Below are 26421 nucleotides of genomic sequence, written 5' to 3' on the forward strand. Positions count from 1 at the left end.
AAAATGTATTCTAAAATAAGATACCAAATACCCTAATTTTAAGTGTATCTAAAACTACGAAATACAGCAGCAATGCTATGTATCAAAATAAAACACAGTATTTTTCTATTTCAAAATGACTAAAAATACCTTTTCAAGGTACCATGAAATCCCTTTGGCCTATTTGGTTTATCCCTTCACCAGCACACTGATTCAGTTCATTAAGTGGACAATGTTTGAGAGCAACAGCTTTCTCTGCCTAAAGAGTCATGTGATAAATCTGACATGTGACCAGTTAACATATCAAATATTCACATATCCCTGTGATCACTCAGATTAAGGTTAGTTTCAAAGTAACCAACAGTTTGCTAATGACTCATAATTTTATCCTAATTTTTAGTGGTTAGTGACAGGACTTCATTGCATCATCTGAGCTACAACAAACACAAGTGGTTGGTTGATGGGTGGACAACCTGCTGGTAAATGGACAATGAGGCACAGGTGTGTGCATTTCACAAGTTACACCATCTTGTGGAATTATAAAGTAATGTTGTACAACAACTCTGAAATGCCTAATTATTGTTTCCACACACAACCAATGAAAAATTAACATAGGCTGAAAGTAGCAAGATAACCTTAACTGTGAGGGCTGCTATTGAGGTCAAATAGTAATAGTAAACTGGTTAATGATTTAGCATAGGTTACTAAAATGAACACCAAAACTTGGTGGAACTGTTAAGAATTGCAGCAATTGATTCTAAAAATCAATGGAAAGCTGGCAACCTACACGTTTATCACCTTCAATTTTATGTTCTGATCTCAACTTAACTAAAGTCTGAGTAAATTACTGAGTAGGCACCAATCAGAGGCAGAATCTTTATGATGTCATCACGTAGACATCTTACAAAGTAGTTTACAGTATTTTTAAACTCCAAATTACAAAACACTGAAGTATTTTGATACAAAATATGAAGCTATTTTCATTACCCTATCAAATGCAAATGACAAAATCCTCTTTTGAATTTTTAATACATGTATTATAAATACTGCCAATTCCTGGTCAAGGTCAAGTTTCCTTGAACACTTTTAAGCCTACAGGGATGATTACCATCTGGACTTTTAAATGTTATATGATTCAGTGCATGTCACCATTGCGTGCCTTGTTTTATTTTCCAGTGCCAAAAAGTTTTCAAGTTTTCGACATGTCTGTATGGCAGCGTAATGTATGAATGTCAGAAAAGGTGACGACACTAAACAGCTTAATTGTAAACACTTTCATCTTTCTCTTTCTCAGTCATCCTTTTATTACCTGCTGTCACTCTGAATAAAGACAAGGAGAATGCTTCACTGATGGAGACACAGGCGGATCAATCCCCCATAAAACAAGTTGTATTGGTTTATAAATCAGGACTCCAGTGTCTGCCTCTGGCTGCTCAATAAGCATACATCAGCTAGAGTGGGATGAGCTGCCTACTTGCTGCAGCTGGTGATAGATAATAAGGAGGCACAACCACAGTATGTACAAAATCTCCCGCACTAAAGCATACAAATGCACTTATACACACATACAGAAATACATATACAAGTGATACTAACGAGGAAAACACAAATACACAAAAACATACCCATTGCTGCTTTTCCTTCTCCTCCAATTCAGACACACACACACACACACATATAATAAATATATGACATTGCAAAGTGCTCTTTTGTCTCTGTAACTGTTGGCCTTTAGTGTGGTAACACACTTTGCTTTTTTGGGGGGTTATACGAATTACAGATGAACCATCCGTTTAGCTAGTTGCTGAAGCCTAATGGTGCAGAGTCTTACCATTACAAAGAGTAATGACAGTTTGAAATGGCTCCACTAAAGGCAATATTCTACATTCAGCTGATTTGTGGCCAAGTACTACCACTTAAATTGCCACCTCATATTGTACACGTGTGGAACCAGAAAAGTAAGTTCTCATAGCCTACATACAGAACAATGATGTACAGCGCACACACTACTACCTTGCTCTGTATATTCACCTTTTCATTTTCTTCTTTCACTTATTTCAGCTCAACGACTGAAAACATTTCGATAAATAAAATGTGATGACTCAGTAGTCCCACAGATGGAGCTGTTTAACCCCAATGAGATTAGCTGTATCTGTAATGGCAGGATTGCTGTTATTCCTTTTGCCTTGCAAGATGAACAGACAAACACAGTATTGCAGCTTCCAACATTCAGGCCTCATTGAAGGATGTGCTGTTTTTTTGTAATATATGGCTTCAGACCATCATTTCTCCCTGTTTTGCGTAAAGGTACACAAGAGTCATACTTCTGTTGTTCCATACACATTGGTGAAGGTATGTTCCAGCCATGGGAAGTATTGATCTCATGCATCTTACATATGGGAGAAAATCAGTTACCTATATTACCTATGTCACATAACTGTCGAAATGTACTTAATTTAACCTAAACCACAATCTTTTCGAAACCTAACCAAGTGTTTTTGTATGTCAGTATGCAGTTCATTTCCTACTTCACACTGTAAAATTAGGTAAACGATTTTCCATATATATAATTGGCATAACCTTGTCATTTAAACCTTTACCTTTCCTTTACTTACTGTTGGAAATCATGCTGTCACTGAAAAAGAAAGACAGAAACATTTAAGAGAGGGGCTACACTCACAAATACAGACTTAAAACATGGCTTTTTAAATCCATCCTTCACATTTCTACCTGGAAGTGTAATTCCTAAAATGTGAAGTACAAACCACGAGAGTCATCGTTCATAGCTCTTCAGCTTTCAGCTTCCTCTTCTCTAGTTAATCTCAGCATGAAGAAAACCCAATTACAGCTACTATATTTTATCCACGTCCAAAATACTCTTCCTACGGCTTAAGCCCAAGTTTTAGCCTGATCAATAAAGTTGTCAGCATTAATTCAAACAGATTCCATCCAGCAAATTTTGAGGTTTCATTGTATGTCTGTACTTGTTGGCGAGGTCAGCCAAAGTTCAGACCTCAATCCACCCCGGGGGAACGGTTTCACACCACAGTCTTCTCTTGGAATGACCCAGTTCTGCTATCGCTGCTTGCCGCATTCAATGGTTGGATTTAGTCTGTCCATGGGACTCTTGTGCGTATGTGTGTGTGTGAGAGAGAGAGATCGTGCGTGTGTGCAATTCCACTAGTGTGACTAACAAGCTTGGCTGTTGCAGTCCGGCAGATTGAGAGACACCTACTGCTAGTTAAAGCCTTTTGTACCCTGGGGTCATCGGCTCACTTTCTGCGCTGGTGCTGCTCATATATGAGAAGATAGAGGGACAGGGTGAGGAACACTATCAACGAGGTGAAAGTACTGTCGCTATGCTGAGATTTTTGTAAAGGTTAATAAACATTCACATATTTTGTCATATGGCAAACTGTGAAATGCAGCAAAGCGTAGACACAGAGAAACCAGGGATCGGGCTCAAACGCAAGACACCATTTAAATAACAAAACAAAAGGTGATCAAGCTTAAGGAAGGCAGGCCACAGTCAAAGGCAGGTGAGCAGCAAAAACCGTGACACAAACATTTACTGCATCCAAAATATGCACTCAATGGCCCCTTTGGAGGTGAATTTATATTTCAGCAAACCATATTTTGCTGAGACACAATTGCCCGTAAGCAGCAAAACTGAAAACTCACCTTAATAACTGTATTGAAATTGAATTTTTGGGGGGATTATTCAGAGGAAATGGAGGTACAACTTTCGCTTAAATTTTAAAATGTCCTGACAGCTTTGATAGAGCACAGGAGCCCATCACATAATTTTACTCTATAAAGTTGAAATCTGTGTGCAATAGTCAACAAGAATGTTGTGAAGAAAAGCAAGTCAATTTCCATTCAATCCCGGCACCATGTTGGTTGATTTAAATTGCACACATGAACGAGGTTTTGTGATTGTTCAGAGGCATATATATTTGCAAAATCCAAGCCACAACTGCCACTTACTTGAGATGGAAACGCAAGTACAGTTTCAAAACAAAATAGCACTGTGCTGTCTGTTCCGCCAAAACACAAAACTCCCACCTTGGTGCAGGTAAGTTCGCTCATAGCCAGTAAACAGGTGCAGGTGCAAAGAAATCAACAAGCACCCAACTAAAGTCGCATTGTTACTGCAATTGCACTACTGTCAGATATGTAGCAGCAGGAGAATAAAGGCCATTGAGTTTAGGGATAAGCAAACAAAGTCACTTTTTGGACCAGAATCTAACAGGGCCATGCTTGTGTCACTCTTTCAAGTGGTAGATTAATTATTGCCCCACATCATGCCCAAAGGGGCACTGATGTCTAAGGTGATCTGATCTGACCTGTACATTTGTGGAGCTACCTTGTGCATAAGATGGGTAAATGTGTTGATGGGGCTGTGAGTCAGTGATGTTTGGCTCATATACACTCCTTCAGTATACATGAGAAAAATCTGGATAGTGATATCTTAATTAGAACAACTTTCAAAACCTCCAACCCTCATCTCACTAATGAGGGCTGCTTATAAATAATTTATTTTTTACATTGCCGATGAAACATGTATGTGTATATGTTTTAAATATTGGACACAAGAGTATTAACTCTTTTACTTTATCTCTGCAGTATAAACAAACTTCCACTGAGACAAAAGCACAGTCATCATTGACGCTGAACCCTCAATAACCCCTGTTTTTTTTGTTTTTTGTTTTACTGGGGAGGAGCTGTCTCCAGCTCCTAAAATGTGCTTTCATTTATGACAAGTCTGCTCTTCAATCCAGGCCTGTGATGTGTTATCTGGGCCATGTCGTGCTATACATACTCTTTAATGACTAATTCAGTCTCTTGGCTTACGTACTAAAATAGAACACACACATGTGAGGGAAAAGTGAAATCAATTGAAATGGTGCAACGTCTGACAGGACTGTGCTCCAGGAGACAGAAAAAAAGAAAAGAAAGAAAAACATCAGACGGCGTCGCTTGCTTTTGTTTTTTGAGTGAGAGAGTATGCGGTGTTGAGACAGGCAGAAGCTGTATGTATGTATGCAGGGTGCTGGTAGGTTGGGGAATTTATTTTTTTCAACTGTCTTTGATCACTTCCCGGCTTTGAAGTAACTCTCAGCGAAGGGGGGAAAAAAGCCAAGCAGAAGTCACCGCAAGTTCACATCGCAACTAGGACTCGCAAAAAAACTGGAATCTGCATAATTTATTCTTTAAACTGTTAAAATGCAAAGAGATGAGGAGATCTCTAGGTGCCCAACAAACCCACCCCCTGCTTGACAACCCCAATTAAACACTCTCCCTATCCACATTTGTTCTCAATTACAGCTTGAAGAGCGACAACATGAGAGTCTCTAATGCTCATCAAGTGACTGATTTAAAGAGAGACAGTGGAAGGTAAAGCACCACCGATTAGGAGAAATGTAACTGATGTACAATGTAAATGAGCAAACAGAAATGGTTGTGTAGGACTTGCATAAAAGAACATTCATATGTGCATGCACATGAACACACACTCCCTCACTTATCAACATGCCTTTGTCCTCTCCAGCTCCATCAGCACAACACATTTTAATTATTATTTACTTATATATCGTTGTTTTTTAATATTTGTCAGTACTAAATATTTATTTTACAGTAAAATCCTATTTCCCTACTTTTAAGACTTTATAACACAGTAAGACTAATTATAACCCTTATAACACTTAAATCAAACTTGAGCCTTTAATTACTTGACCTTAACCCAACCCCAGTTTTAATCTAACACTAATTATTTCTAGGAACTAGTTTAATCTCTAACTTTAGTTTTTCTTAATGAGAAAAGCTGAACAATAAAATTTCAAAAGTGGGTCCTCACAAGGACAGAAAAGCTTGTGGAAGATCAAGCTGTGGCATGAGTACACCATGGAAGATGACCATTGAGTTTATGAAGCCACCCTCCGGTCACTGCAGCCACCTCGACGACCTCCCTGGCCTGCTCCAGATGGCTCCCATTCATCACTATGCCAAGCCGACTGAGGCCATTGATCCCCATGGTCAACACCTATCAGTGGGACAAAGGAGTCCTACATGTTGAGAATACAGTCCAGGATTGTATAACCACATCATGTTACACATTACCATTGGTGGTCAAGGTACTAATTTAAACATAACTTAATCCAGTGGATCAACTTGTGTCCACTTTATTCATGCATTTGTGATAATTTTGGGTCAGAAAACATTCTGTGAGAGTCTTCGTCGCTCTGTCTATCTACTCCATGTTGTATAGTATAGATCTAAATAAAGAAATAAAGTGCAAAGAGCAGCACCACTTAAATGGGAGTTTGATATTTTATTTAATTCATTATATTAATATTAATTATAAACATTTAATTAAGCACTTAGCTTAGTTTTCTTTTCTTTTAATCATCTGTTTAATTGATTCATTGGGTGAAGGAATTCCTCATTCCCGTTTGTTTTTCCAGTGTCTTTGAGTGGTCACAATGGGCCTTATAAAGTTAACAAACAACCTACAATAATTGAATTACTCTGGGTTTAAAGTTGTCCAGTGTTTTTCTTGATATTTTTCTATTCTGACAAAAATCTTAATTCCCCGGGGAAAACTGAATTCTTGCAGTTTTGGGCATTATTAGTCCTGAGGTAGTTATTATGTGTGACTTCACAGAACCCATGTGCCAATGACATCACATTGGTCCAGTTTAATCTCACTAAAAGTGAAACTACATCCTGTAGGTAAGTAGACTTTTTCTTCAATAAGAAGACTTTTTTATGTTCCCAGTGTCATATTTATTCTTTCTACTGTAAACCAACATGTTGTCAGATCCATCAATTTTATGATTGCTTAATATGTTATGAATGTTTTCCATTTTCTGTGCATGCTGACAGTATAGTGACAGACAAAGGAGCAGTGGCCTGACAGTAGCTATTTACACTGGGCATAATTCAAGCCACATCAAGCCTTTGGTTGAGAAACTCCACGCCTTTCAGTGGTACACTGAGCTTAATGACAACTGAAATATGAAATATGCATTAGCATACTGTCAGTGTTCAAAGAGCTTTCAATTATATTCTTTGTGATAGTTCTAAAAGCAAATGACTGTGACTGTGTAGACAACAAACAAATAGCCATGCATTCAAGTTCAGCCATACTGTTCGATTTGCATTCATTTTCTAATGTTTGGGAAGCAATAGATATGTAAGGAGAGGGAATGTGATTGAGAAAAAGAGAGTTGTTGACATACTGGATAAAGACAAACTAGAGACCCTGCCTTTGATATACCTCAGCTCTGCCCTTTGGAGAGACATGTCCTTCAGAATTCTGTGAGTGTGTGTGTGCTGATGCTGAATGAAGTGAGGTTAAATGTATGTGAAAATCTACAATTCACTACCAGCATGCTCTCTCTCTCTCTCTCTCTCTCACTCTCTCTCTCCAGACACTCCCAATTAAGTCTGAAGGGCCATGCTTGTTAAACTAAAACCATCCTTTTCTGAAATGTCACAGTGTCTCCCCGCAGTGTGGCCCATCTGTAAACAGCTCTGTTGCTGATGCCAGCCTGAGCCCCCTGGTGTGTCTCCTTGTGTGTGTTTGTTAGCCCATGTTTTGTCAGAGCAAAAATGTCGTTGCTTGCTTTAACAGTGGGTTGTGAATGCTTGACTGCAGTTTGGGCTTTTGTGTGTTTTTTGTGTGTATGTTTCATGTGTTTCATTATGTCTGTCTTCGCCTGTGCCTCTCCCCTCTCTTGCATGTGTGTGTGTGTTTGACATCTCATTTGGCGGGCTGACAGCCTGAAGGATATGTGCTGTAATTGTTGTCTGACTGTCTTCATGCTGTAATTGAAAATGTCTTATAAGTGAAACTTTCTTCAGGATGTTTACACCAGCATGCCAATTAACATTAACATAGCTGCTCCAGTTAGCTTCCCAATTACTTAGGTGTAGCCCACCTTAGACACCTGATGTGCATCCAGTGTCACGCTGGATTGTGTAAAATGTTTGTTCAAAATTACAGACTTAAAAAACTGTCAGTGCATTTTGTGACCACCGCTTTTTAATTGACTGGACTGTAAAACAGTGACAAAGTCAAATAACAAAATACCACAGTGTACCAGAGTGTTGTGTTATTGTCATTCCTTGGGGGGTTTTCATCATTCTTCAATATGAGCGGTTCACCGTAATTCTCAGCGTGTGAGGCACAGTATTAGTTTAAAATGTAAATATGTTACTGTTACTTACTTTGCTCCAGCCCAACAAAGGGGAGAGACACTTTTGTTCAACAAATAACAAATAGCGCCCAGCTACAAAACACACCAGTGCACGCACACACACATAAATAAACACACACAAACACACTGTGATTACATTATTCATAGCACTGCAGAGAGCTCTTATGCAGAGGCAAACACACAAGACCTGCCGTAAAACACTGAGTGGTAACAGCACCGGCTAGATTGTCTTACAACATGAGGGATGGAGAGATGGGGAAAGATGGAGTGCAGGAGAGCGAGTGAGAGAGGGAGTGAATTATTTAGGGTAGAGCAAGTGTCTTCTTGCATTAACACCAAGGATTGTACCTATGTTTTGGTCTGTTTGTGTGTGTGTGCATGCCTATATTTAGACCATGGCTGAGTATCGTTAAAAAAATGTTTATACCGGTACTGATACCGGTTCCTGAAAAATACTTTTTTCGACACCAATTTTATAAAATCCATTTTAACAAAATAAAATTACATTAGACATTACGGTACAATTACTCATTTCAAAGTTACTCTGTGCACTTAACCTGAATAACTGTACTAAAGTGAAGAAACTGATGGAGTCCCTATAGAGTATTGGACTATATAAAAAATGTAAATAACTGTCAGAAAGACACATTAACAACAAACAATCTGGCAGCATTATCCCATTGTAGTGTCTAGTCTGCTTAATGAAAAGAAGAACAACAAGAAAATTGGAATGACTGTGTGGGTGCAGTTTGTGGTGGTGAGTGAGACTTTCTCTGTGCTAAAGAGCAGCTAACCCAGGTCTAATAACTGTCCACTGTATCAACTTCAGGAGTATTTCTCTCTGCTTACCTGTTGGTCTGTAAGCATCACTGTGTTTGTTGTCAGAAACGATCTCTACCTCGGCTCAAGTACAAGGATGCTGTATGCTTATTAGCACATTGATGCTAATGAGATTTACTCCTAAGGTATTGAAATGTTCTAACTATATTGAACTATACACATAGATGTATTATTTAGTCTATTATTGGCTTCACTGATTATTGAAATGTTGTAGAAACATGAGTAATAGAAACATGTGTCAGTAACAGTAAGCTCTTATCATTCCTGTAAAATTTGTTTTAAACGCCTATTCAATCCATACCCAAAGTTAATTGAATGCAGTTCTTGAACCATTTGGAGTAAATGCATGGTTTTGGGGCTTTGAATGACAACACTGAACTGTCCAACCCAAAAGTCAGAATCACTGTAAGTGCTACTGGAATTGATTAATATAAGTTTAAACACACTACAAGTAATTTATTTTTCGTTTTCATGCAGACAACTACAGCTGGGACTTATTAGCTGGAAAACACTGTGGGGCCACAGCATAAAGCCTTACCTAGTCCAATTTAAAATTTTATACCAATACCATGAAAAATTAATATTTTACACAGGTTTTTCTAAGGATAGGCCTATGTTTTAGCGAGTTTTTTTCAAAAACAGCACCACCCCTTAGTGGCAAGGGGCTGCTGCTGCATCACGCCGTAGATTGACGGAGATATATTTTTTTGCTGGTAGATCATGAACTTCCTACTTAAAGCTGGATGTTGTTATTTTCAGAATTTTATTGGCTACACAAAGTGCCAGTCATCGGCACAATTGTTTGCAATTGGCTCAGCCTACCCATTAAATAATAGGGGCTGGCCCTTCCTGACAGGCTCTTGTTGGCTGTTGTAGGCTGTGAAAGGGACATGTGAGCTCCTATTGGGTTGAATTAGCTGTCAGTCGAAAGGTCAGAGTTCAGTGGCTAATTTGAATACAAGATATCACATTTGTTTACATCCAAATCGGAGTTATTACGGTTATAATGACATATTAGCCATGTTTGCCGGCAAATATGAAATGATGCAGCAGCAGTCCCTGGGGATTTATTGATGGAATAACGTGTTTTGGATTATATTATATTTTTACTGAATTGAATTGTCTGGACCTTTGACAACATAACAAGACCATTTTGTTGGAATATAATCGATCGGTGGATTACTACAAGGCTTCAAAGGTGAGTCGCGTCAATTTTGATTGTACTCGTTGGTCTGACAGAGGTGCTGATTGTATCTTGAAATGGCTAAATCACAAGGATTTTAGCTTTCAAACGTATCATTTGTAGTTGTGGGCACATAACGAGAGCTGTCATCAGGACCTGTTACCACCAGGAATGTTAAGAGGTTTTCAAGTTAACGTTAAAACAGCACCAAACTGTAGCCAAACAACTGGGTGTAGTTTAAACTTAACGCTAGCTTTCTGTTACGGACATCTGGACCTCTAACGTTATGTGAAGCACACATGGTTGCAGTATTATGCGCAAATGTTGGAATGAGCAAATGCAAGTATTTATTTATAAAATCGAGTAATTTTCGAGTCATCTGTCTCAAGTCTAAATCAAGTCTCAAGTCCTGAACACCAAGTCAACGTCAAGTGGAGTCTTGTCTGTTTTAGTCACGCAAGTCTCAAGTCTCCAAATCTGTGACTTGAGTCTGACTCTAGTCAAGTCATGTGAGTCGTGTCCCCCACCTCTGCAGTCTACACATCTTTCATCGCTACATGCAGGGCGTGTGTGCAGCTGCTCTCTGCGCAGCTAACGTGCCAAGCAGGGGGAGGCAGGTATTATACTAAATACTGTAGTGAACAACAGTGTGTATTTGTGCATTTTATATTAAATAAATTTGAACTACTCAATATTATTCCCCTATCGCTGAGAGAAGGAGGGGGGTTGAGATCAGTTTTCAACTGACGGCTGAAGAGACCCCAACAGAAGGGGGGTGGAAAGGTCGCTTTCCCTAAGTGCTGTTCCTGAGCAGCCTGATCGTAAAACTGGCACCTTTGATTCCGCAGCCTGATAACGCGGTGCCTGACTGTTAAACTGACAAAAGGGACATTAACAAGCGATTAGCGTTTCCCTGAACAGCCTATCAGAACTGTTCTTAAAAGGGGGCAGGAAACCCTAAACTGCTCCCGCCCACACATGTAACTGTGGCAACTGACCTTACTCTGTGTTTTATTACCTCATCAAAGAGATACTCTTGTTCACGCCTAGCTGAGGAACTCCAGGACACCAGAGACACAGACCTGAACTCCCTTTTGCAAACAAGGATTGATGTGCAAACGTGATAAGCCAGGATATGCGAAAAGGGGACACAACTCCTGCTTTCTTGAGCTAAAACAGTGTTTCATTATAAACTGTTCTCTTCAAATAATAATCCTTGCTAAGTTAGTAGTGGCGTTTGCCTCTATTTGAGTATTATGTTACCATGTTGTTGCTATCTGTTGTTGATATTATTGCTGAAAAGAATCTAAATAAGTTACTTTTGCGGTGTTTTAATTTTCAGCAAGATTAAGGACACTCCTTCATTTATGTGTAACCAATGCTTGTTCACAATACTTTCTCACACAATTCCTTTAGAAATGATGATAAATGTCATACTACACGCTATTAATTGCCAGCTTGAATTTAAGGCCAAATAACTAAATTTCCCAGTTCCTAAGGAAAGATTGTTTTTGGATTAATCCAAGCTTTCCTCATATAACCTGAGCTCCCCCAAGTGGACGAAATATCAGTATTACATGCCATCGTCGGAAATGCCGTTAATGTATAAATGTCATTATTTATCATGACCAATAATTTGACAAGTGTTTTCCTGTTACCAAATGCTTAAACTTAGAACGTACAACCGTTTGACCAGTGAGGTTTGATTGTGGAAAATATTTGATTATAATACGCGCAAATAGATTTTCTTTTCCTTTTTATAGACATATTAAAAGTTTAGAAAGACAGCCCCTCGGGAAACCGGAAACGGCCCGCCCTGCGGGAACTGAAGGACTGCCCTCTGGGGAACCACGCCCCAGACAACAAAAGAGCGACACACGACATCGTTCGCTCTCCTCTCTTCCTCTTCGCTCTGCTCTCTGGACGCTTCGGCACGCGCCCGGCTTGCCTCTCCCGGCAACGCCCTAAGAATTCGACCAGCACAACAAAGTCTTTGTTTCGCTTGAAGCTACACACGCGAAGTGCCGCGACATCGATTTGTCCCTCAGTTCCAGCAACTTTACTTGTTTTATTTTCTTATTTTATTTTCAGTTATCAGTCCGTTAAGTTACACTAGTCTAATTCAAGAACGACTAAGTTCCCTTTTTAAGCTTTTTCGTAGAGCTAACTTCACCAAGGTCAGACACAGCCACGTGGTCTCGCCAGCGGCAACGAAGGACACCTGGAAAACAGCCGAATTGCCAGACGAAGGACGGCCAACCCAACACGGAGAACCTTGGAGAATCCCCTAGCAAAAAGCCAGGATCGGGCAGCTAGCGTGGGACCCGTGCAACAGGCCAAAGCAGGCCGCCAACAAGCAGTAAGACCAAAACAAAGCATTCTGTGATCAGGGATGCCCCATAGTGTTAATATTGTCTTTTTAACTCCTAAACTCATAGCTTACTTTCATTAGTTCTCCTCTGCCGTATGAGTCAAATGCTTCCCGCAATCAAACCTCCATCCTCATTGTTTAGCCATTGTTTATTTCTCTGATGTATTTAACTTTTTATATCACCTTAGTTAGTTAATAAATTCACTGTAACCAAGGAATTGTGTGTATTGCCTTCTTCTAAGTCCCTGCCAAGAGAATTTACCCTTTAGATATGAGTGACTGATTGATTGATTTAAGATAATTGAGCGATTATTAACTAACTGATCACTGGTGAATAATTGTATATTTATTAAAAGCTACCTAGAGGTCCGGAGACTCTAGGTAGCGAAACGAGAGATTTTTATGATTAATATTTTCTGAAAAATAAAATTCATAATTGGGTATTAATTCTCATAAATGTATTAAAATTCATACGTAGTTTAGACATGCTACAATACCTTAATTTATTATTATTAAATAATAGTATGTCATAACACACAGTTGTCACAGGCATGCACACACATACCCATTAACTATGTACCTGGAAGAAAAAAATTAATAAACCATAGGATATTTTAGTCAGTACCACATAATATCCACTTACATGCATGTAAAACAAGTGCAGACTATATAAAACTAAATATTGTAATTACAGTCCAAAGAACAATGCTCACCTTCACCTATAACAAAAGGCATGGAGACAAAAATACTTATTGGAGATAAATTGTGTAAGAACTGGTTGCTTTACAAAGAAGCACCTCTTTCTTTGGACCAATGTGATGCCATTAGCACGTGGTTTCTGTGAAGTCTGTGAAGGCGGCAGCATTATTAAGTATGATTTTTTCTTCTCATTAATTTATTTGGCATGCATTTTTGACAAAGAGGTTAGCAGCTCTTGTTCACTATTCCCATTGGGTAGGTCTAGAGTCTGAAGTGTTCCTATACCTGTTTGTTTGTGTGTGTGTTGGCGTGTGTCCATCTCAGCCAAAACAATGAATTGCTCCTGTTAAACTTGGGTTCCTTAGCACCATTATCCGGTAAGCAATGTGACCATCAAGAGGTCAGGTGTGGAGCATGAGCGCTATCCATCATGTCCACATGTGCATGTGAGAAAAAAAAGAGACAGAGAGACAAAGAGAGAGGGATAATATATAAAGTAAGTATCATTTTGAATGGTCTTGAGAAAAAAACAAGCTGAAAATGACACATCAACAAGTACTATACAAACATAGCTGCTATATTTGATTAACCTCAGCTGTACTGCAGCACACTGACACTCCAAACGTCATCCAGGAAATAAATAGGGGATTAGAGTACTATTGTGATCAAAAGTGCTGGGTTTGAATCAGAGAAAATGATTATTTGGCTTTAGCTGAGTGGAGAGCATGCTCCCTTTTCCTACCTCAGTGAAGCTACGGCCCTATATTCATATTTCACACAGCTCATCTTTTCTCTAAGATAAATAAATGTTTGCTAGTCTGGACTGGAGTGTTTGTTTGTCATATATCTGTAGTTGTTAGGGGTCATCTAAGGAAAATAATTTAAATTCTAAACTAATCTGCAGCACGATTTGCGAGACCTGGAGAAAGTCATGTGACATTGAAAACATTGGACCACACCTCTGCTCATATAAATCTCAAAGGAATCTATATAAAGTATAAATACTTTAGAAAAAGTTATTCAATATTAGGCTCCCTCCTCTTAAACACTTTCTGGATGAAAACAGAAATAATCTCTTTTATTTAACATGCATGTATCAATTACATTTAAGGGTTTAGCCAGTGCTCTTGTTCAGAGTGACTTACAATGAGTGTATGAGCTGCATAAACATCAAATCTTATATCATAACACATAAGCAAGAAGCGACAGCTGTGCTTTTAAAACACTTATCAACAATGGTATTTTACAGAACCCAGATCATTCAAACTTGCGATTTCTTTCCAGCTTGTTTAAGCAGCCACAGTGTTTGAAGGACCAGTCGGTTGTAAACTGGGGATTGAAGCATTAGCTTAGCCAGCCACCTCAGTCTTTCTCCTTCAATGCCCAAGGCGCTCCAGTGGTACCTTCTGCGGAGGCTTTTAATAACGACACTTGTTTAAATCCTGGAACAATGAGCAAGGGCGGCATTTCAGGGCTGACATCTCAGTAAAATGCCATCACATTGCCCAAAGGGCTAAACTTAACCCAACTGTGAAATCTGCTTCTTAGAGAGCGAGGGGTGAAGGATAGAAGGGAGGGAAGAGGGTAGACAAATTATTGTAGTCTATAGGGTTAGTAGGAATGCTGATGGGTGACCATGTTGTGGCTGCTTATTATTTTAAATGGCAAAGAGGAGAAATTACTATTTTACAGCTTAAAGTTAGGATAGGCAATTTATTTCAGAGGAATTTTTTGTTTTATTTTGTTGTGTCAATGCATATATACTATACTATATAATAGGGACAAATAATAAAGGGAGATGAATGATGTAACCATTTTGGTACAATCCGGCTCTAATCACAGCTGCATTTTAACTCCTGGCCTGTTGATTGCAATGCAGCTCCAAGTGCAGCTGGTAACCTCGCCGGCCCGTGTCACAAGATGAATCGTAATCAACTGTACAAGGACATCTGGTTCTGGATGGTGGGAGAACAGCAGTGAATAGTCTTGAAAGCTTTTTTCAAAAAGAGCACTAAGAAAGGCTGTAGTTTGTTGTGGTGTTGGATAGATGGATATTTCTTGGAGGGGAACACAACTGCACTGTGTCATTCAATTTGTGTCAATACATATATCTATTGTGCATCTTGTACATTCTGGTAAGTGTATATTCTCTTTATTTAAATGTAACAAATGCCAGCAGGATACAGATGAAATATTGGGTTTTTGTCATCTTTCTCTAAATGCCAGTGTCTTACATTATGTTAAACCATTTGCAGTGAATGAAAATAAATTGCTGGTGTTAAAATCTGTTATTCAAGTAGCACAATATATTGTGTTATAGTGTTATTTGTCAGGATGAAAGCGTTACGGGTCTCCAGTGTTTATTCAGATAATGGAGGTGTGTATTTAAATGACACATCTAATATTTTTGCAGTTAAGTAGCTGGTTTCTCTGTAAATACATTGGACACACATTGGGTCAGGGTTTTTTAATACCCGCACCCACCCAACACATTGTGAGAGCCTATCTGCGCCACCCGACCTTCAAAATATGCATAAATGAAGCACATAACCCTGACCTGCTAACCACCAGTTTTATGCATTACAGAAGCACAGTTGTCAGAACTGAGCGTCGCGGCGCTCTCTACGGTGCTGATCGTGCTGCTGGGAATAGCTAGGGAGCTGTCCAGAGTGCTCTCTTTTTTCCCTGACCACAATAGTAGGCTAAACGAACAGACAAATGATTACAAATGATGTTCTTTATTGTTGAATAGCAGCAAAACAAGTAACCCTTAATAAAAGATGCAAGTTCTCTCTCTCTCTCTCTCTCTCTCTCACACACACACACCTACGCACAAACAAATGACGTATCCTTAACATCTTTTGACAATCAACTTTAACAAAATAGCAGCCTACATGTGTAGGTCTATATTGTCTTTTTTTAACCTGGCTGCACTGTGAAGAAAAAGAATAGTCCACAGTTCCAGGATTTAATCTATTTCGATGACCTTTGAGCACACAACCAGCTGAGTTGAAAGCACACTCACTGGATGCGCTTGTTTCTGCTATGCACAGCACTGCTCTGGCTAGCATGGAGAGGTAGAGATGTGGAAGGTGGACTATTGCACATAATATTTCTGTAAGTTATTTATAACTTATTCGGAACGCTGCTTTTATCACTTTTTGACCAACCTGCCCAAACCTGTGATATTTTCTAGTAACTTACTCACAGGTTGTGGGTTGACCCACGCATCACTATTGGATGCCTCGTATATTGCATTTTTTACCTCCTGTAGATTGCAGACATGTGTAGGCCTACCTGTTGACCTGACATCAGGGCTTTATGTGGGTTGAAAGAAGTTGCATTGGACCTTCATGAAGGTATTTTTTTTGTACTATAGCATTCCCAGTCAGTGGTGCTACCAGAGATAACCCAAAGCTCATATCAGAGAGTTGGAGATCAAACTGCTACCAAGCCAGCTGAGGTAATCTGTCACACCAAGGTAGCCCCTGACACAGCGGGTGGTAGACCACTGATATACACAACAGCATACCCACACAAGCCTGATTTACCCATTCACACAATGTCTGTATAAATAAATCACACTGATACACACACTCACACACATACAGTGCACTTTAATACATGGCCAACAGCATTCAATCACCAAATTTCCTGAAAGATTTCTGATGCCTGGATCTTCAGCTTTGCCACAGGACACAGCACTATGTTTCACTTTATGACAATTCACTAATGCACTGCCCCTTGTATGTTACACAACCACACACAAGATCCTCATGTTTGGCTATAAGGTAATAAGCAAAAGATGGACTAAAATTCGCCAGCAATCTACAGAACAATTTAACTATTTGGAAGAATTTTAAATCCCAAAGTAACCATTCAATCATTCACACAAATACTAAACAATGTTATCATGATGCATGAGAACATCATGATAACATTGTTTAGTATTTGTGTAGCAAGCCCCTGCACTGATCTGGTATGTACTATAAGAGTTACTGCGGAGTGCATCTTAGCCTTGCAAAAATGATCTCTTTCGAATCCCTGCAGTATCAAAAAGGCCAAAGAGAAAAACACCTAGCTTTTGTAAATCTTTGATGTATGAGAGCACACCCGAAGACATAGTAAATATAATAAATGGGCTTTTAGAAAGATGGACAGCCACTAACATATGTCTTTTGGAGTTGTTACATGCATTGTTGTGCAAATGTAAAATGCAAATGCATTTAGAAAACTGGAAATAAAGTCCTGCATATGTTGTGTATATATGTGTATCAGCCATTTCATCTATTAATGTTGCTTGTGTATCTGATTAGCTGATGCATCAATGCATTTAGACTAAAAATGAAATTTACTTCTTTACTTTATCATACTGTATGTCATAACATGTTGAGATTATATGAAAAAATAAGGGACAGACAAGTGAGGGAAACATTTGTAGTGTACAAACAGTGTGGATTTGTGCATTTTATATCAAATAAATTTGGACCACTCCAAATTCTTTCTCTCTCCCTGGGAGAAAGAAAAGGAGGGGGCTTTGAGATATCAACCCTCAACAGACAGCTGAAGCGACCCAAAGGAAGAGGAGAAAGGTTGCTTTCCCTAAGTGCTGTTTCTGGGCTGTTCGATCATAAAACTTGCCACCTCTGATGCTGCAGCCAGATAACGCTTGGTGGCTGACTGTGAAAGACTGCCCTGAACTCTTTGTGTAAACAAAGAGTACTGTCTCCTCAAAACTCAAAGCATTACCTGGTTTAATTAAATCTTTTAGTTACTTGACTAGGTCTCTCCACTCCATTTGAGTAGCTATGTTACCATGTTGGTGTTATTTGTTGTTGAAAAGAATCTAACCAAGTTAATTTTGCAGTGTTTTAATTTTCAGCAAGGATCCCTGACCTTTATTCATTCTATGTTGTCAATGCTTTGTTCCCAACACTTTCTGACACTTCCTTTAGAAATGATGATAAAGAAATCCTATCCCCGATTAATTTTCCAGCTTGAATTTTATAATAAGATAAATTGACTAAATAACTAAAGCTCCTGAGCAAGAGATTGTTTAGGGTTAATCAAAGCTATCCTCATGTAACCCCAGGTCCCCCAAGTGGATAAAATAAGTATTACATGCCATCGTTTGAAATGCTGTTTAATGTATAAATGTCACTCTGTATTTACCTGTCCATAATCTAATGCCATTCGTGTATCTTGCTTATATTCTCTAAGAACGTTTAACAGCCAATATATCCAGAAAGCTAGTTAAGTTCCTCTCATCTGATGCGATTCCTATGAAATGCTCACCTTTTAAGGTCTAACTACTGACAATTGTTTTCCTTTTTTTTATCAAGTGCTTATATATACCCGTTTGACAATTAAGGTTTGATTGTAGGAAGATATTTGATTACAATACGCGCAAATAGATTTTTTTGATTAGACGTATTAAAGTTGAAGTAAAGACGGTCCCCAGGAAACCGGAGACAAGCCCTCTCTCAGGGGAACAAAGGACTGCCCTCTGGGAACCACGCCCCAACAGACAAAAGCAGCGACCCACGCTGTCTCGCTCTTTCTTGCTCTCTTGGTCTGGCTCTCTCCAACTGCGTCCAGCGTGCTCCCTCTCCCGGTAACGCCCTAAGAAGTTCGACCCGGCGCAACGAAGGCCCTTTGTTCACACACGCAAAGCGCCGCGACATTGATTTTTCCCTCGTTTCCAACAACTTTGAGTTTTTTTTTTTGTTTTGTTAAAAGTTATCAGTCCGTTAGTTTAATTGAAGAACAACCAAGTTCTTTTGAAGCTTTATTCGTTGAGCTAATCCCACCGACGGCAGACCCAGCCACATGGCCCGCCAGCAGTAACCCAAGGAGAACCCAAACAGAACCACCTCATTGCCAGACCGAGGACGGTCAACACTTGAGGGTTTTTCTTCATTCAAGACACGGAGAACCCCCGGAAAATTCCCTAGCAGAAAGCCAGGAATCGGGCAGCTAGCGTGGGGACCCGTGCAACCGGCCAAGGCAGGCAACAAGGCATTCTGTGATCAGAGATGTCCCATAGTTGTTAATAGATTATCTTTAACTCTTAAAACTCATAGCTTGCATTCATTAGCTGCCCGTATGAGTCAAATGCTCCCCACGATAGAACCCCACATTCTCATTGTTTAGCCATTGTTTATTTCTTTGATGGATATGTAACCGCATTTATAGTCACCTTAGTTAGTTAATAAATCTCACTGTAATCAAAGGAATTGTGTGTGTATTGCCTGTCTCCAAGTCCCTGCCACGAGAATTTACCCCTTCGATATGAGAGTGACTGATTGATTTAGGATAATTGAGCGATTATTAACTAACTGATCACAAGTGAATAATTGTATAATTATTAAAACGCTACCCAGAGGTCTGGAGACTCTGGGTGCATTAAATCTCCGGTGGTGCCCCGCAAAACAAGAGCTTTGTGAATTAATGTTCTCTGAATATTAAAATTCATAATTTTGTATTAATTCTCATCAATTTATTAGATCAAATGTAGTCATGCTACACATTTGAGTAGAAAATAAGAATAGCACTGCATTTATGTTTAATGGACAGGATATATCAGCTTACTACTTGGCAATGCCAACATTTATCACCTCAGTTTTCAGGCAGTAAATAGTCCTAGAAAATGCCCTCAGTTGTATATTATTATACTTATATCATATATATAAGAACACCTTTCATGTCACTTTTCAGGATTTTAGGTGGAAAATCCTAACCATTTGTACACTTCTGTGTAGGAAATATAACAAATTATTAATTCAGTACCATGTACATCTGAGTACATCACCTTGAAGGTTTGGTTTGTAAATATGAAACACATGTTTCGAGCGGGAAAAAAAGATGATCTGGGATTTCCCAGGATGTGAAGAAAAATTCAATAATATCTAGACAGCTTCAAATAAACACGTGAAGTCATGGTTAAGTCAGAGGTTGGTATTCTGACACAACTAGACTTCTTTGCTGGAACATTTAACTGACAAGGTCCACACTCTAAACCAGAGCCTGAACAAATGTTTTTTCTCAGTAATGCAAGACTTGCCAGAGTTTCCTCCACATGCGACTTCGATGACTGAAAAGCAAAATGAATGACAAAAATGTTGGGAAACTCACCAAGACACGAGCCATCGATCTCCTCATACCCAACGCTACAGACACATTTTCCCAAGGGAACCAACCAGTCTCCATCAGCTCCACAGAACAGTTTGGGTGTGTCTCTTTCTTCTGCATGGTCAATACACGCCCCCCTCACCTCCACCAATGAGGAAGAGTCCACCCGAGGCACTGTGTCCGGAAATGAGGCCAGGTTCCGCAGAGTGAATGGACATTTCTTATAGTAAACCCTCACTGAAACCAAGGCAATGCAGGCACCGATGTCCTGGAAAGCCAGATAAAAGCCCTTCCTGGTCATGGGTCCCACCTCGCGCACCTCCGTGTTGAGCTTGAGTATGCGATCTCCGAGATCCATCTGAGTGAAGCTCTCATCAGCAGCGATGGTGTCAATCTTTGTGTACTGTGCGGGCTTGAATTTGACACCGTGAGCCTCATCAGTCTCATGGTAGAAGAGGTTGAAGGTCTCCTTGCAGGTGCCAGACACCCAAGGGATGGAGTTGCAGTCACGCAGGGTGAAGCGAAGCTCCACATAGATCTTTTGGGCAGCCTGTCGAGAGATCCAGTTGGAGCGGAGCCAGTTGTTCTGGTTAGGCTCCATCACATTGCACACCTGGAAAGTATGGATGGGCCGGTTGTGTTCGTCCATCTCCGTGATAGCATCCCACTAAACAGAAAGGGGTGGGAGGTAGAAGAGGAAAGACGAGAGAAAGTGGAGAAAGCAAAGAAAATGACTAGTTACTAAATAATCATACTAAAAGTCTAATGTCTCGCTAGTTGTACCACAAGGCAAAATTGTTCAATATAAAAGTGATGTACAGAATGATTAAAAATGTGTCCTGATTGTAGAACGCCATGGGGGTCACTAACATCAAATTTCTTTACATTTAGGTAACCATTTGTTTTTGAAATACTGTACCATGGATTAGATTTGTCTTTTCAAGAGACCATGAATATTTAAATCAAATCATGACAATCAGACAATAAGTTCTTGAGACATTTTGCTCTGGGCCAAAATTATGAATAGACAATCTATTATCCTCAACACTGTGAAAGGAAAAAAACAAACAAACTAAATCTATTTTTTCCTTTTATTCCATCAGGTCTTTCTAGGTAGGTTTTCTCTTAGAATGATGTCTGACTCCAGCTGCATAGTTGTCAGCTCTGCAACTCCCAGATCACATGATCAGGGCGTATGGCAGCTTTGCAGGGTCATGAGGTTACCTGTCCCCTTGTTGATAGGAGAGAAGTTAATGGGGGTTTTTAGCCTTCTGGTCGTGCACAGCTCTCTGGTTTTCTTAGAGTGGGGACTGGCTACACGGGCGACCCCAAAACCACCCAGCATCGACCTCCAAGAATCAAATTACCTGCCTGGGAAAAAGGGCTCTCAAATCACTTTGCTTGCAATGCAGCATTGGACCCTCCACAAGCTGCAGTGTTTGCCTTTGTGTATGTGGTTTATATTTACAACAACATACAAACCATTGTGCTTTTACTGTATATGGTGGGGTATGATTTTTTTAAAACCATTACTACTACTTCTACAGTATTACTTCACACACATGTAACTTTTTTTGTGGACCAAGATATTTGTAAAAAAAAAAAAAATGGAATACAATTATGGCCAAATTTGAACATAATGTGAACAAGATATAGGCAACATTAGCATTAACCCTTAACTTTTATTTGTGGCATCAAATGTCCAATGTGGCCCCTTTGACTCAACAGGATTGTGGATGAGTTTTAACTTACGAAGCCCTGCACATACCCACTTTTGTATCGCAGTACTGCATACCCAATATTGTTCACTGGTATGAAGCAAACACTATAATCAACACTGTTTTCACAGAATCAGGCAAGGGATGCACATGGGAGGTTAGGTGAGGGAGGCCAAGCATGAAGCTATTAATTACTAGCTAACACATTCACATAAATATAATTCTGTATTTAAAAGTGAACCGGCTACATACCATACACACATTAACATGGGCACAAACACACACATACTTCACATTCCCATTCTCAGGTCGGGGGGAGAGATCCCAATTCTAATTAATGGCGTAAAAACAAGTGCTTTATAGGCAAACAGTCCAGAGAGTTGTGCTAAAGCTGCTGGTTAATTTACCAATACTATTTGCCTGATAAGCTTGCACATTTAATAAGCTGTTTTGCACTTAGCTAAATATTACCTCTTGATGAGAGTAGTAATCAAAGCCTAACGTTTATTTTCACATACTCATTATCCTTTTCAATAACATGTTCTAATTCAATCATCCAAAGACGGCAGGCTTTAATCTGCTCTTCCCTCAAGGTGTAATTGTAGCATTAAAGTCAAACAAATTGATTTTGATTAGATGTGATACTGCCCATCAATGCACAATCAATTCTGTTGGGCAAACTAGCACTAGAGTAAATTTTGATAAAATATGGTAGTTGTGTAATTTTTAACACAAAAAAATGATAGATACAGCTCTGTCAATTTCCCAGCAAGCAAGGAACGCTACGACAGATTGTCCATCCACTGTGTCCAGCTTTCCACATTTATATTATTATGTGTCAGAAATATTTTAGCAATATTTTGTTAAAAATTGGTTGATTTCACTTCATTCCTAATTGGATTAAATTTCTATGGCCAAGTAACACCTTATTTTACCAATTGACATATCTACATATTTCCATGTAAGATCTATTGTATGTCAGTGTTTATTTTCTGGCTTAAAGGATCTAATGCTCATGGAGAAGGGAAATAAGTTTATTCACTTTCTTGCAGAGTTAGATGAGAAATCAAAATAATTCAAAGCACTGTAATGTCTGTACGGAAAATATAAAGCTGCCATCATCAGCAGGTTAGCTTAGCTTATCACAAACTGGTGAAGACTGGAAACGGGGAAACAGCTAGCCTGGACACTATTGATTTACTCACATAACTCTCGGCAAGTTAGCAAATAAGCATATTTCCCAAACTGTAGAACTAGTCCTTTAAACTATCCTTGATGTAAACCAAGTTGGGAAAGTTATTGAACAAATGAATACTGAGGAGAATATCTTGTCTTTGTTTAAAAGAAAACGGTTTGACATCTGGATGACAACATGGCTTGGGAATTGAAAAGGATCATTGTGAAAATGTATGTAAACAAGTAGAAGCATGTCTTTATTAAAGATGTAAACAAAATTAGATTGGAGATACGGTTTATTGTTTTTCTATGTATCAATGGCTTCAACTATTATGTATCAATGGCTTCAACTATTATGAAAGATATACATTATTGATTTAAATGAAAAGTACCTAATGTAAAATATCAAAATAATATTATGTATACAGTACTCATTACTCTGAAGCATATTATGTATAGGTGACTTGCCAGCCCCCTTGGCAGCGCCCCTGATGTGATGGAATAAAACCGCAGACATTCATCCTATTAGACTACATTTTTTAATAACAAGTCATGTGTGAAAGATCTTAGAGACAGAGAAAGAGAACATAGAAAGCAGGAGACGAAAACTAGAATGCGTTAAGAATGTAAGGAGGTCTGTTGTGGAGAAAGGGTGTTTTATCAGGAGATACAAGAGAATTACTAAAGTTAAGAGGCAATGAAATGAGCTCAAATTCCATTGTAGATAAACTATGGCCAGAGACAGAGAGATAGAGGCAGAGATATCAGTGTGATTTGTCCCAGAGGGAGAAAACAATCCACGGTGATAGGAACACATTGCTGCTTGAATCCTCAACTAAACACCTTTCACAGCTGATCTAAAGACCTCCAAGTCTTTCACATCTTGTCACCTAGCAGATAGTGTCAAGCAGTTATGTGGTGGCAGCACTTTAGAATAAGATTACAAGTCGTGGAAATTAAGTTTTTCTGAATTGTCTCACAAGCAATTACATTTATTTCCTCTTAATTGACTTCAAAATAAAAGAGAAATTGCAACAGCAGCATCCCACCTTTGGGACAAAGTCTGTAATACTAGTGAAATCACCAACCTGACAAGAGAATAGCCACTTCATTGTGTGTGTGGCGCTGATCTGATTTGATCTGAATGTGAACTAACTTCTTTTCCAAAGTAGAAAACTTTAAGTGAAGCCTTTCCTGGCCATCTAACTACCTTGCGATCATGCATTAACATGCATAATTGAAGAATAGTCAGAAAATGTGGTTGATTGATTGCAGCCTGAGACCAAGGCCCTTATAGCCCATCTCTCTCTCACATGAAAGAGAGCCAATCATTTTACAGGCCAGTCGCCTGGAGGTGAGCTCCTTATATTAAAACTCTGATACCCGGAGTCCTATTGAGAACCGCACTTTTAACTATAGTGTCATAACCCGCTCCAGTCGTAACTCAATCAAAATGAAATATTTAGCGATCCTAAACATTCCCACCTGGTTGGGTCTCAGGTGAAAAAAAAAGAAAAGAATTAAACATAATTTAAAAGCTGAATGTCCCTCTGTGTGAATGAGAGTGTGTTATGACCTTATAATTACTTAATAATTATATTACTGACAGAAAGCAGTGGGGCACGTTAAGGAGTGGAGCTCTGAAAGCTTTTACTATAAGACTGGCAGAGGACGTGTGCTCATTGTGTGAAAATGCTTGAATTGTTCGCACACACACACACATGCACATACACAGTTTTCCAGGTAAATTCAGTGTATGTAAATGATATTGAATGGATTGGATTTCCTCTCCTGATTATATATTCAGTGTCTGTCCAAAGCAAAGGCAGCAAGGAAGTAAGTCATTTTGCATTTTAGTGTAGTTAGCTTGGCAACACAACATTTTGCTGTTGCGAACAAACTGTGTAGTGAGAGTAAGCGGCAACTGGAGATAAAACTGGCAGCCATTAGATTAATACAATAAAACTATGTGTCTATGCATGCAAGTTTATTCTAAAATTTCCAAATTCATTGATATACACCGAAATATCTTAGCGTACTCATTTCACACTGTTCATACTGTTAATACTGTTGTTAATACTGTTCATACTGTGTATATCTTTGCGTATTCATATCTACCCTTACTATTTATTTATATATTACCTCTATACATATGTACATACTTTGCACTTTATGGGTTTTTTTTGTCTCAGAATCTGTACTCTAATCTGTACTAATCTGTATAAAAAAGTTAAATCTAATCTAATCTAATCTAATCTAATTCAACCGGAATAGAGTCAAACTGTCTAAAGTAAGGAAATGATAAAACTACTTAAGGATATTGATTTTTTTTAAAATATGTGAGCTATTTGTGTGTCTAACATTAAATTACATTTACATTTATTCATTTAGCTTCTGCTTTTATCCAAAGGGACTTACAGTTGCTATTTATGTCAGAGGTTGCATGCCTCTGAAGAATATCTTGTCTTTGTTTAAAAGAAAAACGTTTGACATCTACACGTAGATGACGACATGGCTTGGGAATTGAAAAGGATCGTTGTGAAAAAGTATGTAAACAAGTAGAAGCATGTCTTTGTTAAGATGCAAACAAAATGAGATTGGAGATAAGGTTTACTGTTTTTCTACAAGACATGTATCAATGGCTTCAACTATTATGAAATATATACATTATTGAATTAAATGAAAATGTAAAATATCAGATAGAATAATATTATGTATACAGTACTCATTATTCTGAACCATATTATGCATAGGTGACTTGCCAGGCCCCTTGGCAGCGCCCCTGATGTGATGGAATAAAACTGAAGACATTCATCCTTAGATTAGACTACATTTTTTTAATAACAAGTCATGTGTGAAAGATCTTAGAGACAGAGAAAGAGAACCTAGAAAGCAGGAGACGAAAACTAGAATGCGTTAAGAATGTAAGGAGGTCTGTTGTAGATAAAGGGTGTTTTATCAGGAGATACAAGAGAATTACTAAATTTAAGGGGCAATGAAATGAGCTCAAATTCCATTGTAGATAAACTATGTGTCTATGCATAAAGTTAATTCTAAACTAATCCAACCATAATACAGTCAAACTGTCTAAAGTAAGGAAAT

General features: G+C 38.8%; 1 protein-coding gene across 2 annotated transcripts in view; it reads right to left on the minus strand.

Annotated features, from left to right (window-relative positions):
• The window catches only part of LOC119903932 (ephrin type-A receptor 6-like), a 189507-nt gene that overhangs the window by 122571 nt on the left and 40515 nt on the right, over positions 1–26421 (minus strand). For both annotated transcript variants that reach the window (XM_038720243.1, XM_038720244.1), the window contains exon 3: positions 20429–21092. In XM_038720243.1, coding sequence (XP_038576171.1) covers positions 20429–21092 — 664 coding nt within the window. The remainder of the gene's footprint in view (positions 1–20428; positions 21093–26421) is intronic.

This window comes from Micropterus salmoides, unplaced genomic scaffold (assembly GCF_014851395.1).
Source record: "Micropterus salmoides isolate LMB-PRFRI ecotype aquatic unplaced genomic scaffold, ASM1485139v1 Ms_hic_scaffold_15, whole genome shotgun sequence".
NCBI classification, from domain to species: Eukaryota; Metazoa; Chordata; class Actinopteri; order Centrarchiformes; family Centrarchidae; genus Micropterus; species Micropterus salmoides.